Below are 20668 nucleotides of genomic sequence, written 5' to 3' on the forward strand. Positions count from 1 at the left end.
CAGTTGAACACCAGCAGTTCTACGACTTCCACAGCGGCATCAAGAATAGGCACTTGTATAGCAGCGACTTACGAACTGCATCAATTCTCTTTTATTACGATTCGTATATACTGAAAAGACCTCTTATTTGTCTGTCGACATTTGCTTGCGACACATCATTGTAATTTCTTAATGTTAAGTATTGTCATTTAATGTTCTGTACTAAAACTCATGAATCCGATTTGCTACCGATCCGAGAAGCAGGTTTCCTAGGCACCCCATATTTGACAAGTGGGCAGGATGAAACAGTATCAACATGTACCACTGAATCTACCTGAAAAGTTGTATCACTGACACATATTCAGGAAATACGTTATGTTCATGGGAGTTCGATTCTTTAAAGAAATGGGGTGATATTTTACTGGCCTATTCTATTCTTTTTGTGAAAGATCAGTACTGGCACCTCGAAGTATTGAGTCTTTTCTTTCGAAACTGATATGAGTACAGACACATCTAACTCGGAGCGACTAAACATGTGTTCCTTTCGAGACTGTCGGTACAATTTTCCAGAGGTTGGCCAGCGGCAGTGTGATGGGAATTCGTGGACACTGAAGGTGTAGAACATGTGAATCATATTGTAACATATGATTTCCCGACTGCGACCGTTTGCTCCTTCTGTAGTTATTGTCTAGAACAGGGTCAGTTTCTGGGGAAAGAAGGCTTTAAAAAATGGTTCAAATGACTCTGAGCACTATGGGACTTAACACCTGAGGCCATCAGTCTCCTAGAACTTAGAACTACTTAAACCTAACTACCCTAAGGACATCACACACATCCATGCCCGAGGCAGGATTCGAACCTGCGACCGTAGCGGTCACCCGGTTCTAGACTGAAGGGCCTAGAACCGCTCGGCCACACTCGCCGGCAGGCTTTTTTCAGCCTGCCGTTGATGGACCGGTCTATCCTAAACGGTAGTGGTCTGAGAATATGAGATATGGAACAAATCTACTAAAGAGACTGCCTACACTACGCTTGTCCGTCTTCTTTTGAAGTACTGCTGCGCGATGTGGGATCCTTACCCGATAGGATTAACAAATTAAATCGCGAAAGTTTAAAGAAGAGCTGCACGTTTTGTGTTATCGCGAAACAGGGGAGAGTGTGTCACTTACATGGTACAGGATTCGGGGTGGACGCCATTAAAGCAAACGCGTTTTTCGTTGCCGTGGAATTTTCTCACGAAATTTCAATTACCAATTTTCTTCTCTGAATGCGAAAATATTTTGCTAACATCGACCTGCATAGGGAGAAAAGATCTGCATAATAAATTAAACATGGAAATCAGAGCTTGAGCGGAAACATATAGGTATTCGTTTTTTACGCGCGCTGTTCGAGTTTGGAATAATCGAAATTATTGTGAAGCTGGTTCGATGAACCCTCTGCCAGGCACTTAAGTGTGATTTGCAGAGTATCCATGTAGATGTAGATTTAGACCATCTAAAGTTCGGGTGACTTCTCCGTGATGTTCCACTGCAGACAAACTTCTAAATCTGCTGGTAGGAAACAGCACCTTCCAGAAGCACTTTAGGTGAGATTACGAAAAGGTCAATGTAAATACCTGCACTCTGCTCCTGATTCTCAATGGCTGAAAGCCCAAATAATTTCGTACGAGTTTAGGAGTTCGAGACATCGTGGAGTCGGCCGACAGCCTTTGTACGCTGTGAAGTCGTGTACTCTCTGGTGCCGAGGTGGTGTTTTGTAGTGTTTCGGAACACGGAATACGATGATCCTTGGGGATCGACCAGGTTATTTCTTGGAGTGTGGAAAACTGAGTCTTCGGGTTGAACTGTCCGCTGTTCCAGGCAGGTGTTGCCTCTAAATAGGCATGCAGGTGCTCGATAGGCACAGCGCTAACATCAAATAACGCAGCCAGTAACTACACTACTGGCCATCAAAATTGCTACACCAAGAAGAAATGCAGATGATAAACGGCTATTCATTGGAAAAATATATTATACTACAACTGACATGTGATTACATTTTCACGCAATTTGGGTGCATAGACACTGAGAAATCAGTACCCAGAACAACCACCTCTGGCCGTAATAACGGCCTTGATACGCCTGGGCATTGAGTCAAACAGAGCTTGGATGGCGTGTACAGGTACAGCTGCTCATGCAGCTTCAACACGATACCACAGTTCATCAACAGTAGTGACTAGCGTATTTTGACGAGCCAGTTGCTCGGCCACCATTGACCAGACGTTTTCAGTTGGTGGGAGGTCTGGAGAATGTGCTGGCCAGGGCAGCAGTCGAACATTTTCTGTATCCGTTTATCATCTGCATTTCCTCTTGGTGTAGCAATTTTAATGGTCGTAGTGTAGTTATTTTAGTCCATAAAATGAAACCAAGTGTACAAAGTATGTTTTCAAGACAGGTATATACTTTTGTATGAATCTTGCATGTAAAATCATTAAAAGAGTCACCTAAGAGCATTATCACATAAAGAAGAGTTTTCCATCCTTCAGAAAAAATTCAATTCTGAAAGGGTTAATGGACTGCTTATGAGAATACTACAGCCCTTCGTTGTCACTCGGTAATTGTGTGACCACATCTGAAGTGTACCTTCACCGTGATGGAATAAATCTCTGTTACACAGTGATGAATGTGCCTGATGTTGATTATGCAGATTCTGAAGTCAAATAAACGCCTCAGGTGAATAACAGGGAAGGCACACATCTATCATATCTTCCGTCCATTGGTAACGGAGTCTGGTGCTGAAGATGCGGAAATGGGAGTTTGTAGAGGTACAAGATGAGATTATACGGTACGTACCTATGATCTTGTCCATCCTGCGGGACAGGTGGTTGCTCATCATGCCGCAGATGTGTGCGCCCAGGGAGTGGCCGACGCAGGTGATGCGCGAGGCGGCGGCGCCGTTGTAGGTGAGGTGGGCGTACAGCTGCGCCGAGCACTGCGCCACCAGCCGCGTGTTGCTGATGGCCGACAGGTAGCACGGGAAGTACGTCAGCGGCTCCCAGTCCACCGTGAACACGTTGTGGTCGCCGCGGCTCAAGTAGGCTGCACAAGGACGAGACGCTGCAGTCACCCCCACTGTCAGTGAACGATTACATCCATGTCTCCTTCTCCATCTGAATCTTCATCCATACAGTGAGGTGACAAAAGTCATGGGATACCTCCTAGTACCGTGTCGGACCTCCTTATAGTGCAACAGCTCGACGTGGTGTGGGCTCAATGAGTTGTTAGTAGAGATGGGGGATCCGCTCTTGAACTAATTCATAGAGTTGAATCTTTCAAAGGAGTGAACAATCAGTGATTCAGAAAAAAAGAACGGTAGGTCCAAACGTTTCCCACGGCAGAGAGAGAGAGAGAGAGAGAGAGAGAGAGAGAGAGACGGAGCATATCAGCAGCGCCTCTGCTGGTCAGAGCACAGTGCACGCCACACAACACAGCCAGCACCGGCCTCTGCCCTGCTTCTACCTTGGCTGCCTGCATTGTGCAGTGCCCCATTGGATTTTGTGTTTCACATATGCCGTGCCGTCTCTGTGCATCGTCTGCCGCGTGCAGTATCTGGCGCAGCTTAACTTCGCATCGCACTCTGTCGGCGATCGTTTCAGTCGCACGTCCTGCCCTCTGGGCAGTTGATGCGAGCAACAGGACAGAGAGCCACCTAGCGGATAACATAGGAACTACTTGCAACAACCTGCTCGCAAGGGAACGGACGATTTGTCTCGGAGCGGGTGAGTTCACCGCTCCCCCCACCCTCGGAACTCGCCCGCTCAACGCTCACCCCACCATCTCGACTCTAGCCAGAGCGTTGAGCAAAGCGACTCAGGTGTCACTCTGGTCTCTGCGGTCTCAGCTCACGCAGTAATACAGCTCGCGGCTCGACCTGCTCGACTCAGCGCCTCTGCATCGGAGTTCGTCCCTACTGGATATTGTTCTTCGTAGTAATACCGCTATGTATATTACATTATTATGTTATGTATACATCAATTGTTTTTATTTTATTTTTATTTGTTTAAACTGATTAGATTAGGTTCCTGACGACTCCTCTTACTATAGGATTTTTATTATGGACACTCGAATTTACGCTTTAATTACGAGCGAACCGATAAACGTATCGCAAAATGTGATACACCAATATTTTCCTTGTTTTATTCTGCGTAAGGCTATATGCAGCACTTTCGTTTTACAGTCAAATTTATATTTTTTTTTCTTATTCTGGTACGTATTTTGCGATTTTAGGCGTCTTCGGAAGGAAACGTTCACTTTAAAAATATATGGCTTGCGATGTATTTGTATGAGGTTAATGAAATTTTAATACATTATAGCCAAATATATTGTTAATGTAAATCTCAAGTTATAACATTTTCCGATCACCCAAAAAACCACGATAGTGCAAAATAAATCAATAATCAAAAACTTTGTCATATCGTGGAAATTTCAATAAACAATTCAAAATTCTTACTCATTATCTGTGTTACTTCAAAATAGGATCAAATAAGATCAAAATACAGGTATAGTACTGGAATAAACCAAGTTTAAAGGGCAATGTGCCTTCCATTTATTTTCTATTGTAAATGAGTGGTGAGTCATGAAAAAGAGCTAATTCATTTCAGGGAGTGAACAGTTCTGATCCAATCTCTGAAAAGAACAGTTTTGCCCATCTCTAGTTGTTAGGGGTCCCCTGCAGAAATATTGAGCCATGCTGCCTCTACAGCCAACAACTGCGGAAGTGTTGCCAGTGCAGGATTTTGTGCACAACGAACTGACCTCTCGATCACGTCCCATGAAAATTCTATGGGACTCCTGTCCCGCGATCTGGGTGGCCTAATCATTTGCTCGCATCGTCCGGAATGTTCAAACCAATCGCAAACAACTGTGGCCTGGTGACATGGCACATTGTCAACATCTACATCTACATTTATACTCCGCAAGCCATCCAACGGTGTGTGGCGGAGGGCACTTTATGTGCCACTGTCATTACCTCCCTTTCCTTTTCCAGTCGCTTATCGTTCGCGGGAAGAACGACTGCCGGAAAGCCTACGTGCGCGCTCGAATCTCTCTAATTTTACATTCGTGATCTTCTCGGGTGCCTCATCCTGAAGCGCACCCTCTCGAAACCTGGACAGCAAGCTACACCGCGATGCAGAGCGCCTCTCTTGCAGAGTCTGCCACTTGTGTTTGCTAAACGTCTCCGTAACGCTATCACGCTTACCAAATAACCCTGTGACGAAACGCGCCGCTCCTCTTGTCAACCCGATCTGGTACGGATCCCACACTGATGAACAATACTCGAGTATAGGTCGAACGAGTGTTTTGTAAGCCATCTCCTTTGTTGATGGACTACATTTTCTAAGGACTCTCCCAATGAATCTCAACCTGGCACCCGCCTTACCAACAATTAATTTTTTATAACCATTCCACTTCAAATCGTTCCGTACGCACACTCCCAGATATTTTACAGAAGTAACTGCTACCAGTGCTTGTTCCGCTATCATATAATCATGCAATAGAGGATCCTTCTTTCTATGTATTCGCAATACATTACATTTGTCTATGTTAAGAGTCAGCTGCCACTCCCTGCACCAAGTGCCTATCCGCTGCAGATATTCCTGCATTTTGCAGCAGTTTTCTAATGCTGCAACTTCTCTGTATACTACAGCATCATCCGCGAAAAGCCGCATGGAACTTCCGACACTATCTACTAGGTCATTTATATATATCGAGAAAAGCAATGGTCTCATAACACTCCCCTGTGGCACGCCAGAGGTTACTTTAACGGCTGTAGACGTCTCTCCATTGAGAACAACATCCTGTGTTCTGGTTACTAAAAACTCTTCAATCCAGCCACACAGCTGGTCTGATATTCAGTAGGCTCTTACTTTGTTTATCAGGCGACAGTGCGGAACTGTATCGAACGCCTTCCGGAAGTCAAGGAAAATGGTACCTACCTGGGAGCCTGTATCTAATATTTTCTGGGTCTCATGAATAAATAAAGCGAGTTGGGTCTCACACGATCGCTGTTTCCGAAATCCATGTTGATTCCTACCGAGCACATTCTGGGTTTCCAGAAATGACATGATACGCGAGCAAAAAACATGTTCTAAAATTCTACAACAGATCAATGTCAGAGATATAGGTCTATAGTTTTGCGCATCTGCTCGACGACCCTTCTTGAAAACTGGAACTACCTGTGCTCTTTTCCAATCGTTTGGAACTTTCCGCTTCTCTAGAGACTTGCGGTACACGGCTGTTAGAAGAGGGGCAAGTTCTTTCGCGTACTCTGTGTAGAAACGAATTGGTATCCCGTCAGGTCCAGTGGACTTTCCTCTGTTGAGTGATTTAAGTTGCTTTTCTATTCTTTGAATACTTATTTCGATGTTAGCCATTTTTTCGTTCGTGCGAGGATTTAGAGAAGGAACTGCAGTGCGGTCTTCCTCTATGAAACAGCTTTGGAAAAAGGTGTTTAGTATTTCAGCTTTACGCGTGTCATCCTCTGTTTCAATACTATTATCATCCCAGAGTGTCTGGATATGCTGTTTCGATCCACTTACTGATTTAACGTAAGACCAGAACTTCCTAGGATTTTCTGTCATCCATAAAAATTCCATCGTTATTTGGGAACATGAAGTCCATAGTCTCCAAATAGCTGAACATAGCCATTTCCAGTCAGTGATCCAAGAAACACAGCCCACAACATTATGGAGCCACTACATACTTCCAGAGTGCCTTGTTGACAACTTGGACCTATGAGGTCTGTGGCACACTCGAACCCTACCATCAGCTCTTAGCAACTGAAATTGCGCCTCATCTGACCACGGTTTCCCAAGGTGCAACCGTTATTGTTTAGGTGCTGCGGCCGCTGTGCTGCTGTTAGCACAGACACTGCCGTCGGTCGTCTGCTGCCATAGCATATTAACGCCAAATTTCGCCGCATCATCCTAACGGATACATTCGTCGTACGTTCCACATTGATTTCTGCGGTCATTTCATGCAGTGTTGCTTCTCTCTTAGCACTGACAATTCTATGAAAATGCTGCTCCTCTAGGTCGTGAAGGCCGTCGGCCAATGCGTTGTCCATGGTGAGAGGTATTGCGGCACGGCACGGCACGCTCTTGACATTGTGGGTCTCGGAAGATTCAATTCCCTAAAGATTTCCGAAATGGAATGTTCCATGCGTCTAACTCCAACTACCATTCCGCGTTCAAAGTCTTTTAATTCCCGTCGTGGGGCCATAATCACCTCCGAAACCTTTTCACATGAATCAGCTGAGTACAAATGACAGATCCGTCAAAGCACTGCCATTTTATAAATATTGTACAAGATACTACCGTCATATGTATTTGCAGATCGCAATCCCACGACTTTTGTCACCTTAGTGTACACCGTTAGCCAGCTGGTGGTATGTGGCGGATGGTGGCTTATAATACACTGGTACACACAAGTTAAAGGACGAAAGTAATTTTCTCATGATGTTTCGCCGTCAAGTAATATTGTCGGATGAAACATGGACTATACATGAAAGAACTGTACAAAATGTAACTAACAGAAATATGCAATGAGAGGAACAGAAATGACACCTTTATTCAAAGACAATAACTACACGGAAGCTATTGGGATTCATGATAGTGACACACGGGTATTAATAGGGTGTGCAATCCCCACGGACGGCAATGTATGGTTTGGAACGTGCTCCCACTGTAGACTCAAGGCTGGTAAGCGTGGTTGGGCGTTCAAAATGGTTCAAATGGCTCTGAGCACTTTGAGACTTAACATTTGAGGTCATCGGTCCCCTAGAACTTAGAACTACTTAAACCTAACTAACCTAAGGACATCACACACATCCATGCCCGAGGCAGGATTCGAACCTGCGACCGTTGCGGTCGCGCCGTTCCAGACTGAAGCGCCTAGAACCGCTCGGCCACAAAGGCCGGCCCCAACATCTCGTTGTATGGGGGTACATCCAGCATTGTCGGACATGATCGGTTTGGTGGTTCAGATGTTTTAGTGAGGGGGGCCTAGATACCTCCAATTCTTTTAACACTATGCGCTCACCGGTAAACGTTATTGTGATACAGTACTCGTTCCCCATGCGCGTCTTTTGAGAGATGCATTCGGCCCTAGCTTCATGGCTGACAGTGCGCGACCCGACCGCACCGAACAGTGGAGGTGGATTAGCTCTTGGGGCCGCTACGGTCGCAGGTTCGAATCCTGCCTCGGGCATGGAAGTGTGTGATGTCCTTAGGTTAGTTAGGTTTAAGTAGTTCTAAGTTCTAGGGGACTGATGACCTTATAAGTTAAGTCCCATAGTGCTGAGAGCCATTTGAACCATTAGCTCTTGGAACGTGAGGATATTCGCCGAATAGACTGGCCTGCTCGTTTCCCCGACTTAAATCCCAAATGGTCCAAATGGCTCTGAGCACTATGGGACTTAACATCTGAGGTCATCAGTCCCCTAGAACTTAGAACTACTTAAACCTAACTAACCTAAAGACATCACACACATCCATGCCCGAGGCAGGATTCGAACCTGCGACCGTAGCGGTCGCGCGGTTCCAGACTGAAGTGCCTAGAACCGCTCGGCCACCAACGGCCGGCACTTAAATCCCATCGAGCTCGTATAGGATATGTTGTATAGCTGCATTGCAGCACGTCCTCGTGCACAAACGGCGATCCTCCAGTTGTCGGCCGCCCTGCTGGAGGAATGGAAGGTCCTACTACAAGAACAGCTTACCAACCATTGCATTGCCGCCTGTGATGAACACACACCCTACTAAGAACCGTGTTCCGCCATTTGTAATGTCCAGAGGACCATCGTGAATCGCAGCGAGTTCAGTGTAATTATTGTCTGTGAATAAAAGTGTCATTTCTGTTCGTCTCATTACGTATTTCTTTCAATTCCCTTTTGTAGTATGCTATGTTACTTGGCAGTGACACATCATGAAAAAGTCACTTCCGTTCACGTTTTGCACACCAGTGCTTAAAACAAAAATATTTTGCCTCATTCTCTCGAATCTGATATCTCCAACCTTTCAGATCTCCAGTCTGTTCCCTATAGTTCGTGCCTGCTTTTTGGGCAAGCTTGTAACATACACTGAACAGCTAATACATAATGACCACCTACCGTTAGTCCATCTTCAGAATGCAGCCCAAGACGATTCTGCATGGTGTGCATTCGTAAAGTATTTTTCCGGAGGTATCTCGTAGCTGTTGTGATACAACGAGGTCGATAGTCTGCGATATACAATCGCACCAAAAAGTATTGGCACACGTGCGTATTTATCGTTGCTGGTTACAAACGCCGCACTTTCCGGTACACAGTACATGTACGTGCTACCTCACATACCAGACATTACAATTCTGCCCATAGTGCCTACCATTAACAAAGAAATGCAGTGTTATGGGCAAACACGTATCTCCTCTGCACACAAAAAGTATTGGCACAGAGCATGGCATCTCGGTATATTGCTGGGTTTTCAGGTACCGGAACGCCATCTGCTGACACATTAGACACTGCGTGTTGTTGACGGCCCGGTCGCCAGTATGTTGCTGTAGTGCGCGATAGTGGTCAGCATGGGGCCGAAGAAGAAGGAACATTCAGTGGCGTTGCGTGAGAGAGTGGTATTGCTCCATTCACAAGGGAGAAGCTATCGACAAATCGGAGCAGAGGTGTCTGTGAGCTACACCACGGTAAGAGCCATCATTCAGAAATATAAAGAGACTGGAACAACAGTGAATAAGTGTCGTCCTGGACGTCCAAAAGTGCTTACAACCCGAGAGCGTCGCCATATCATCGCACTTGCTCGGAAGGAACCTGCTACAAGTGCAGCAACTATTGCTGAGATTGTTCAGACAACGTCCGACAAGACGGTTAGTGTTCAGACTATACGAAATGTGTTGAATGAGGCTGACATGCATGGACGTTCTCCCAGGAAGAAGCCATACATTTCGGAAATTAACCGGCAGAAACGCCTGCAGTTTGCCAAGGACTACATCAGCAAGCCGATGGAGTTTTGGAACACTGTGATATTTAGCGACGAATCGAAGTTCAATGTGTTCGGATTTGATGCAAGAAAGAAAATTTGGCGCAAGCCGAATACGCACCTCGACATCAAACACATGCATCCCACAGTCAAACACGGTGGGGGCGGTATCATGGTCTGGGGCTGTATGGCGGCTTCCGGCGTTGGAAATCTAGCTGTAATTCACGGCACAATGGATCATATGAGATACATTGACGTGTTGCGAGGTAATTTACACGCTAGTGCACAGAAATTGGGCCTTACTGGGGTGTTTCAGTTCCAGCAAGACAACGACCCAAAACATACCGCCATGAAAACCCGGGAGTGGTTACTGTACAATGCCCCCAGAAGGGTTCTAACACCACCTCAGAGCCCTGATTTGAACCCCATTGAGAACCTGTGGGCTCATCTTGACACACAAGTCAGAAAAAGGCGTCCGTCCGGTAAAAACGACTTGGAGAAAGTGCTCCTGGAGGAATGGTCGAAAATTACCCCTGATATCACCCGGAATTTAATACAAAGCATTCCTAGGCGTTTACGTGCTGTTATAGATGCTAAAGGGATGCACACTAGCTATTAGATGGTGAACATCAATGAAGAAAACGAACACACTGTCCGATTCATATGCGTGTGCCAATACTTTTTTGGGTGCAGAAGAGCGATGTTTTTTTTCATGACACTGTATGTTACTTTAAGGACAGGTGATTTTGACATATTTGTAAACTATGTAATGTAAGGTGTCACATGTATGGGTTCTGTTCTGAAATATATGTTTCGTTTAACCTACAACCACTAAAATGTAACTGTGCCAATACTTTTTGGTGCGATTGTACGCTGTCAAAGACATCACCTGCCGTCGGTAACGGCCACCCACGAGCGACCACATGGACTTGTTCTCTCGCATCATGCATAACGTAAAATGGGCCGCCTTGCCAGTATGCTGTTCTCTAGTGTCTACATAGTTGACACTGTGCATTCGTGACTGAAATGCTTGTTGGATCTTACTTTCTCGATTCCTCTCTTGTTGTGAGCTATAACTTTACAATGACCCAGCAAGGATCGGTTTAGTGAACTGTCAAGTGATAATAATTGTGTACCCATCCTCACTGTGTAGTAACGAATGTTTATTGCAGTTTAACATGGGTAATACCAGATGTCTAAGCAGAGGTCACGTAAAAAGAGTCTGTGCGTTGTGAGAGTGGTAGCGTCCCAGATGCGTTCCTTGTGACACACACAGTCATATTGCTGGAATATGCCATCTGCATTAGAGAAGACATGAAGCATGAAGGGTGGTCCGCAGTAATGTTCACACAGTAAATATCTGTCATGATTAGAATCGTAAAACTACCGTAGGCTACGACTTACTACCGCGTATAAGCGTTGACTATGGCAGTTTTCCTACAATTTTTGGTCAGTTCAGATCGCAACGCGTTATCCGTATGTTAAGTGTGTTGAACATCTAACTGGCGTCCTCCCTGGTAGCTGAGTAGGCAGCGCGACGGAACGTCATACCTAACGGCCCGGTTCGATTCCCGGCTGCGTCGGAGATTTTCTCCGCTCAGGGACTAGGTGTTGTGTTGTCCTTATCGTCATCATTTCATCCCCATCGACACGCAAGTCGCCGAAGTGGCGTGACTTGGAACATGCGAACTCTACCCGACGGGAGGCCCCAGCCACACGGCACTTCGATTTTTATCTAACGGGCGTTACCTCGTTTCGATCGCTTTATCTGTGTATGCGATCAGTTTCTTACTAGATTCCCCAAGAAACTGGACGTGGTGAACTGTCTAGAAACTGAATAAAGATATATAAAGGGCCATGTAACCTACAGGACATATTTGTTATACATAGTTATTCCGTTGTCTGTTTCTTAAAAATAAATAATATTTACAGTAAAATTGATGTTCCTTAAAAATAAACAGTATTTATAACAAAATTGAAACTGTCAACGATTAAATAAGGTTTTGTTCGAAAACTGTTCATTTGTAACATGAAACAGAGGTATGTTGCAAAATAATTATGCAGCATCAGAAAATGCAATTTCCTCAAAGAGAGGCAAAATTAAAAAAAAAATTACATCTGAAACATTGCTTCAATGCTTCGTTGAGATTATGTAAAGCATATGTATTTGATCACTAAACAACTTTGCACTTATCACAAATAATAGGAAATTCTTGCCTTTTATCATGATGAAGAACGTTCTATTGATTACACAATAACAAAAGTAATTACATAGATTTTTGTATGTTGGTATATGTAAACTGTATATTCATCAGAAGTAATTGCTTTAGTTAAATAAAAGCGCGGAAGTTTCCTGGGCAACTAATTTTTATCACTTCTAAAATGTAATTCATGTTTTGTAAGGATATAAAATATGCAATGGACTATCGCTGAGCGAAGTGCCGTTCCAATTATATGGAAAATAAACAAAAAACAAAGAAAAGTCGTCGACTCTCTCTCTCCCTCATTCATTTATGTTTTTCTCCATACCAGTGTTACCAGTACTATCCGTAATCCTACCATTTACTACGTCATTTATGAAATGTACCAAAAATAAGGAGAAAGGAGAAAATATAAAAATGCAGTAAATGAAACAGGCAAAAAGGAATACAAACGTCTCAAAAATGAGATCGTCAGGAAGTGCAAAATGGCTAAGCAGGGATGGCTAGAGGACAAATGTAAGGATGTAGAGGCTTATCTCACTAGGGGTAAGATAGATACTGCCTACAGGAAAATTAAAGAGACCTTTGGAGATAAGAGAACCACTTGTATGAACATCAAGAGCTCAGATGGAAACCCAGTTCTAAGCAAAGAAGGGAAAGCAGAAAGGTGGAAGGAGTATATAGAGGGTCTATACAAGAGCGATGTACTTGAGGACAATATTTTGGAAATGGAAGAGGATGTAGATGAAGATGAGATGGGAGATATGATACTGCGTGAAGAGTTTGACAGAGCACTGAAAGACCTGAGTCGGAACAAGGCCCCCGGAGTAGACAACATTCCATTGGAACTACTGACGGCCTTGGGAGAGCCAGTCCTGTCAAAACTCTACCATCTGGTGAGCAAGATGTATGAGACAGGCGAAATACCCTCAGACTTCAAGAAGAATATAATAATTCCAATCCCAAAGAAAGCAGGTGTCGACAGATGTGAAAATTACCGAACAATCAGCTTAATAAGCCACAGCTGCAAAATACTAACACGAATTCTTTACAGACGAGTGGAAAAACTAGTAGAAGCCGACCTCGGGGAAGATCAGTTTGGATTCCGTAGAAACACTGGAACACGTGAGGCAATACTGACCTTACGACTTATCTTAGAAGAAAGATTAAGGAAAGGCAAACCTACGTTTCTAGCATTTGTAGACTTAGAGAAAGCTTTTGACAATGTTGACTGGAATACTCTCTTTCAAATTCTAAAGGTGGCAGGGGTAAAATACAGGGAGCGAAAGGCTATTTACAATTTGTACAGAAACCAGATGGCAGTTATAAGAGTCGAGGGACATGAAAGGGAAGCAGTGGTTGGGAAGGGAGTAAGACAGGGTTGCAACCTCTCCCCGATGTTATTCAATCTGTATATTGAGCAAGCAGTAAAGGAAACAAAAGAAAAATTCGGAGTAGGTATTAAAATCCATGGAGAAGAAATAAAAACTTTGAGGTTCGCCGATGACATTGTAATTCTGTCAGAGACAGCAAAGGACTTGGAAGAGCAGTTGAACGGAATGGACAGTGTCTTGAAAGGAGGATATAAGATGAACATCAACAAAAGCAAAACGAGGATAATGGAATGTAGTCGAATTAAGTCGGGTGATGCTGAGGGACTTAGATTAGGAAATGAGACACTTAAAGTAGTAAAGGAGTTTTGCTATTTGGGGAGCAAAATAACTGATGATGGTCGAAGTAGAGAGGATATAAAATGTAGACTGGCAATGGCAAGGAAAGCGTTTCTGAAGAAGAGAAATTTGTTAACATCGAGTATAGATTTAAGTGTCAGGAAGTCATTTCTGAAAGTATTTGTATGGAGTGTAGCCATGCATGGAAGTGAAATATTGACGATAAATAGTTTGGACAAGAAGAGAATAGAAGCTTTCGAAATGTGGTGCTACAGAAGAATGTTGAAGATTAGATGGGTAGATCACATAACTAATGAGGAAGTATTGAATAGGATTGGGGAGAAGAGAAGTTTGTGGCACAACTTGACCAGAAGATGGGACCGGTTGGTAGGACATGTTCTGAGGCATCAAGGGATCACCAATTTAGTATTGGAGGGCAGCGTGGAGGGTAAAACTCGTAGAGGGAGACCAAGAGATGAATACACTAAGCAGATTCAGAAGGATGTAGGTTGCAGTAGGTACTGGGAGATGAAGAAGCTTGCACAGGATAGAGTAGCATGGAGAGCTGCATCAAACCAGTCTCAGGACTGAAGACCACAACAACAACCAAAAATACCGAACCGTAGTTTCGGTAGAGCGCAACTGCAGTCATGAAGCATTCGATTACTACCGCATGTCACATAGAAACGAAGTGCAAGTCCCTTACAGCATAATATTGCACCTGCCCGCCTGTGTGAATGAATGTTTCGAGTAGCACATGATTCACCCGACCACGCGACACGCTTCCACTCATCCACTGTCCGATCCCAACGATCCCGTGCCCACTGCAATCGCAATTTACTGTATCTTTAGTTCAATATGGCAACATGTAAGGGTTGTCTGCTGTGGAACCCCATCTTTAACAAATGAAAAACTGTATCCTCCACATTAAACGTCTCCAATCAGTTACTGTACAGTATCTGTGTTGTTTGGCCCAGCTTTATGTACAGCTGTAAGCTATGGCCCTTTATAATGTTCACAACTCCCAATGTCCATTGCTTACAGTCCCCTTGGCGTCGTTCGCCGTGCGTATTGATAGAGCAAATCGAGAAACTTCAATCACGTCCACGCCAGAGAGCTCATTTCTGCTATTCTGTCACGTCTCTACGTTTACCCCTCTTACTGCGCTGGGTCCATGCTACTGATCGGCACTTACACAACCACTTCACTGCAATGACTTACGTCAGCTGTGGCAGGTGACGTACCACCTGGCACCAGTTCTACGGAATGTACAGCGGTCCAAAGCGATGGGTTTATCACAAGACGTTATCTGACCACGACCTCCTTTTCTGAACAGAAAAATGACAACATCTGTTGGGAATAACAGGTCATCTGTGAATTGTGTACTTCATTCGTTTGGTTATGATCAACTGAATTCACTGTTCCTTTATTTGGCTTTAACAGATATTACATAAAATAGGTCATAAACATAATAAATTCTACAGTTCAGGTCTCTGTAGAATCAATGGTAACGACAGCTACAGTTCCTAACGGGGAGGGGCAGCCAAAACAGGCCACCGCATATGTACTGACGGAGAAAAAAATCGCTCGCCAAAAAGGAGTTGTGCGACATAAACGAAAGCTGATAGGCGTGTTTCTACATCTGAAGGAAGATGTCTATTACAATTTCGTGCTAGACGCATAAGAGTTCCGCTAGTATCACCGCTTAGGGGATGCAAATCAGGTTTACTTCAAATATACGCCATAACGGAGTGAGCGTTAATTACCTTTGAGATTGGACGTTGTGACTTGATGTTAGTCAAGAATGTCTTTAAGGCGACAAAGATGCCATAATCAAAAACTCACTGAGTTTGAACGAGGACGTTAATAGGGCTACGAAAAGCTGGTTGTTCCTTCCGCGATGCTGCAGAAAGACTTGGCAGGACTTTAGTCACTGTGCATGATTGCTTGCAGCGGTGGTCACGAGTATGTACGGTCTGCGGACGGCGAGGTGGTACTACCGAGAATGAAGACCATTGTGTCCATTGTGTCCGGCGTAAGACTGTGGCACATCATTCTGCATCTGCTGCAGTAAATTGAGCAGCGGTTGGCGCCTCAGTGACACAACGAACTGTTACAAATCGGTTACTTCAAAGATAGCTCCGAGTCAGGCAACCTGCAGTGTGAAGTCCAGTGACCACCGCCATTTGCGAATTCAGTTGAGTCAAGCGAGAGCTCATTGGAGCGTGAAGTGGAGATCTGTTGTGTTTTCTGTTGAAAAGCCGGTTCTGCCTCGGTGCGTGATGGCCGTGTGTTGGTTAGAAGGAGATCAGATCAGTAATTGTAACCAGCCTCTCAGCGCTAGACGCACTGAAACTACACCTGCACTTACGGCCTACAGTGCGATCTCGTATGACAGCAGGAGTACTATCACGCCCTCTGACTGTAAATTTGTACGTCAATCTGTTATTCGACCTGTTGTCTGCCATTCATGACCAGCATTCTAGGGGGAGTTTTCCAAAAGCATAACGCTTGCCTACAGACGGCTGTTGTAACCCAACAAGTTCCACAAAGTGTCGACTTATTTCCTTGGTCTGCTCGATCACCATATCTGTCTTCGATCGAGCACATACACTCCTGGAAATGGAAAAAAGAACACATTGACACCGGTGTGTCAGACCCACCATACTTGCTCCGGACACTGCGAGAGGGCTGTACAAGCAATGATCACACGCACGGCACAGCGGACACACCAGGAACCGCGGTGTTGGCCGTCGAATGGCGCTAGCTGCGCAGCATTTGTGCACCGCCGCCGTCAGTGTCAGCCAGTTTGCCGTGGCACACGGAGCTCCATCGCAGTCTTTAACACTGGTAGCATGCCGCGACAGCGTGGACGTGAACCGTATGTGCAGTTGACGGACTTTGAGCGAGGGCGTATAGTGGGCATGCGGGAGGCCGGGTGGACGTACCGCCGAATTGCTCAACACGTGGGGCGTGAGGTCTCCACAGTACATCGATGTTGTCGCCAGTGTTCGGCGGAAGGTGCACGTGCCCGTCGACCTGGGACCGGACCGCAGCGACGCACGGATGCACGCCAAGACCGTAGGATCCTACGCAGTGCCGTAGGGGACCGCACCGCCACTTCCCAGCAAATTAGGGACACTGTTGCTCCTGGGGTATCGGCGAGGACCATTCGCAACCGTCTCCATGAAGCTGGGCTACGGTCCCGCACACCGTTAGGCCGTCTTCCGCTCACGCCCCAACATCGTGCAGCCCGCCTCCAGTGGTGTCGCGACAGGCGTGAATGGAGGGACGAATGGAGACGTGTCGTCTTCAGCGATGAGAGTCGCTTCTGCCTTGGTGCCAATGATGGTCGTATGCGTGTTTGGCGCCGTGCAGGTGAGCGCCACAATCAGGACTGCATACGACCGAGGCACACAGGGCCAACACCCGGCATCATGGTGTGGGGAGCGATCTCCTACACTGGCCGTACACCACTGGTGATCGTCGAGGGGACACTGAATAGTGCACGGTACATCCAAACCGTCATCGAACCCATCGTTCTACCATTCCTAGACCGGCAAGGGAACTTGCTGTTCCAACAGGACAATGCACGTCCGCATGTATCCCGTGCCACCCAACGTGCTCTAGAAGGTGTAAGTCAACTACCCTGGCCAGCAAGATCTCCGGATCTGTCCCCCATTGAGCATGTTTGGGACTGGATGAAGCGTCGTCTCACGCGGTCTGCACGTCCAGCACGAACGCTGGTCCAACTGAGGCGCCAGGTGGAAATGACATGGCAAGCCGTTCCACAGGACTACATCCAGCATCTCTACGATCGTCTCCATGGGAGAATAGCAGCCTGCATTGCTGCGAAAGGTGGATATACACTGTACTAGTGCCGACATTGTGCATGCTCTGTTGCCTATGTCTATGTGCCTGTGGTTCTGTCAGTGTGATCATGTGATGTATCTGACCCCAGGAATGTGTCAATAAAGTTTCCCCTTCCTGGGACAATGAATTCACGGTGTTCTTATTTCAATTTCCAGGAGTGTATTTGAAATCAACGGACGACAACTCCAGCGTCATCCGCAAAGAGCATACCACAAACTGACACCTGGTACCTGTACAACATAACGCACGCAAGTTTGCATGCTTGCTTTGAACATTCTGCCGCTTACATCGGCTATTAATGTACCAGCGTTTCACATTTGCAATGTTTACATCGCGTTTATATTAACCGATGATCTTGTGATGTTAATCACTTACATATGATTGGCTTCTTTCAATAGTGGTACAAGTCCATTTTTGTTCATATTGAGATACAGAATCCTAAAGTTAAATGAGCGCTGAAAAATCTGCAGTTGAGATACCAGAAATAATCAAGCATATGGCTTCTTGCTAGAGATGAACCTTTCGTTCTGTTTGTTTGGCTCATTAATTTCAGAAGCATTATAGACAGAAAAGTGGAGGTAATAGACTGGTACCACTATTGAAATAAGCCCTTCATATGTTACGTAGACAAATGTATAATTATTTTTCGGTGTTGATATTTTTTTTTTTTTTTTTTTTTTTTTGCCGTCAAGAGTTTATCCAGACTGAATAAATACGAGTATATGGAAATGCGGTTATCGCCAAGCTATAGCAGAAAATATGGCGAATTTCCTGACGTCCGCAAGTAATTTTTGTCGTATATAGTCACCGAATAACGACATCGTCTTTACTTTTTTCTAAAGGAACGATATACTTTTTTCTGTGGCAGTTGAAAGACGCTTCTAAGAGAATTTCAGCGACATAATATGTATGGGACTTGATCAAATAGGTTCAAGATGAGAGCGTCACGAACCACTGTCCAACCATTACGGAAAGAGGTTCTATAAACGTCTGTCCTGTTATGCCAAATGAAAGCAAACACGTAACTCAGGTACGGTTCGTGTGTTTATTATCACGGCTGTCATACCATGTGCGCAAATGTTGAACTGGAGCATTGCTACATGTTAGAAAGTGATTCTGGAGAAACAATACTGCACTTTGAATCTAATCTGCAGTTAACGGCAGCACAAGCCCGTGTTGTAAGGTATTTCATGCCTTCGGCAGTCGTCGTTGTTTCCTAACAAACCTCTTGTTTTAATTTTCGCCACAGGTAAAAGTGTAGAACTGTTAAGTTTGGTGAGTGTGCAGGCCATTTTATGTTTCCTGAACAACCGTTCCAATGCTCTCGAAATGTTCTCATAAGAGGGGCTGTCATTACATGTGAGCTCTGAGAGGGACATCCGCCAAGTTGGTATCACACTGCTTGTCATATGTCCAGTGTATTTAGATGCCCATTAATATAACATAGTCCAATGATATGGATCTTGAAAAACACGCACCAAACGTTGATAGACCAAGAGCACTGCTTTTATCCACATGTGTGAGTCAATGTGGATCTCTAAATGACAATTAATGTGATGTTGACAAGACTGGAATATCAAAGATGATTCTTCCTTAAACAAAATTTTGCAAGGATATGTCGCATCACTTTGCACTTTTCGTAGGTATCATTCAGACAGTTGTAACAAATTCTGTAAGTCATTACCTTGAAGCTGTAGAGACAGCGAAATGCGAAAACGATGAAATGCAGTGGAGTGTTTGGCACTATGTAGATACTCTTCAGCATAATAGGTAGCTCTTCAGCTCTAATAGGTAGACGAAATTCTCCATAAACGATTTTCACTTTCTTAACTGTCGTATACTTTGCGAACGTCTCAAAAGCTTTACGAGCGAGTTAGCCGATTGCTACTGCAGCAGAACACACACTGATGGGTTTCATGCGCACAGGTAAACACAAGAATCATACCTGAGTTACGTGTTTGCATATTTTTGGTATAATGGTGCAGACGTTTATGAAACCTCCTCTCCTGACTGCGGGGCAGTGGTTTGCGGCCCTGTTATTTGATATGTTTGATCAAATGGCTTCAAATAGCTCTGAGCACTATGGGACTTCTGAGGTCACTTAGAACTACTTTAACCTAACTAACCTAAGGACATCACACACATTCATACTCGAGGCAGGATTCGAACCTGCGACCGTAGCAGTCGCGCGGTCCCGGACTGAAGCGCCTAGAACCGCTCGGCCATATGTTTGATCAAGCCCCATACATGTTTTGTCATTGAAGTCCTGTTAGAAGATTCTTTCGAATGCCACAGAAAAAAGTATATAGTACCATTAGAAAAAAGCAAAGTCGGTGTCGTAGTTCGGCGACAATAAACTATAAAAATTACTTGTTAACATCGAATTCTCCATATTTTCCGCTATAACGGTGCGAAAACTGCAAGTCAATATTTTTATTCGGTTGTATATATTTTGAATGGACTGTGTTAGCTGCCTCACCCCGTACAGAAGAAACTAGACGCATTTTCGAAGCTCGATACATGGAACACACGAGTTCGCGTTTGGCGAACACGTGATTTTACAAAATCACTTAATGACGACCATGGCTCGAAAAACGCAAATTTTGCACACTGCACAAAAACAAAGAGTTCTCAAGGTTCTGGAGGGACCGGAGATATTCAATAGTGAATTTAACAAAAACTTTCATTTGTTTGAAGACACCAGGATACTCATCGTACATTCCTACTCTTTATTTATGGTCTTTCGCTGGCAAAATTATTGTGGCGTTGTCATTCATGTTTTTACTTATGCTTAGTTGTTTGCTTTTTATACGTATTTATTTATATGCTCCGTAATTACAGAAGAGAATACAAAATTTCATTTGCTATTTTTGGAAGAGTGGTCCGGATGACTCAATACTAATTTATCTTAGTTGCTTAAATACCCAAAACTGTGGTTG

At 44.7% G+C, this 20668-nt stretch overlaps 1 protein-coding gene across 1 annotated transcript in view; it reads right to left on the reverse strand.

The window, feature by feature from the left end:
• The window catches only part of LOC126092655 (phospholipase A1), a 358751-nt gene that overhangs the window by 49468 nt on the left and 288615 nt on the right, over positions 1 to 20668 (reverse strand). The window contains exon 3 of the mRNA XM_049908377.1: positions 2811 to 3056. Coding sequence (XP_049764334.1) covers positions 2811 to 3056 — 246 coding nt within the window. The remainder of the gene's footprint in view (positions 1 to 2810; positions 3057 to 20668) is intronic.

This window comes from Schistocerca cancellata, chromosome 7, assembly GCF_023864275.1.
Source record: "Schistocerca cancellata isolate TAMUIC-IGC-003103 chromosome 7, iqSchCanc2.1, whole genome shotgun sequence".
Classification (NCBI taxonomy): domain Eukaryota; kingdom Metazoa; phylum Arthropoda; class Insecta; order Orthoptera; family Acrididae; genus Schistocerca; species Schistocerca cancellata.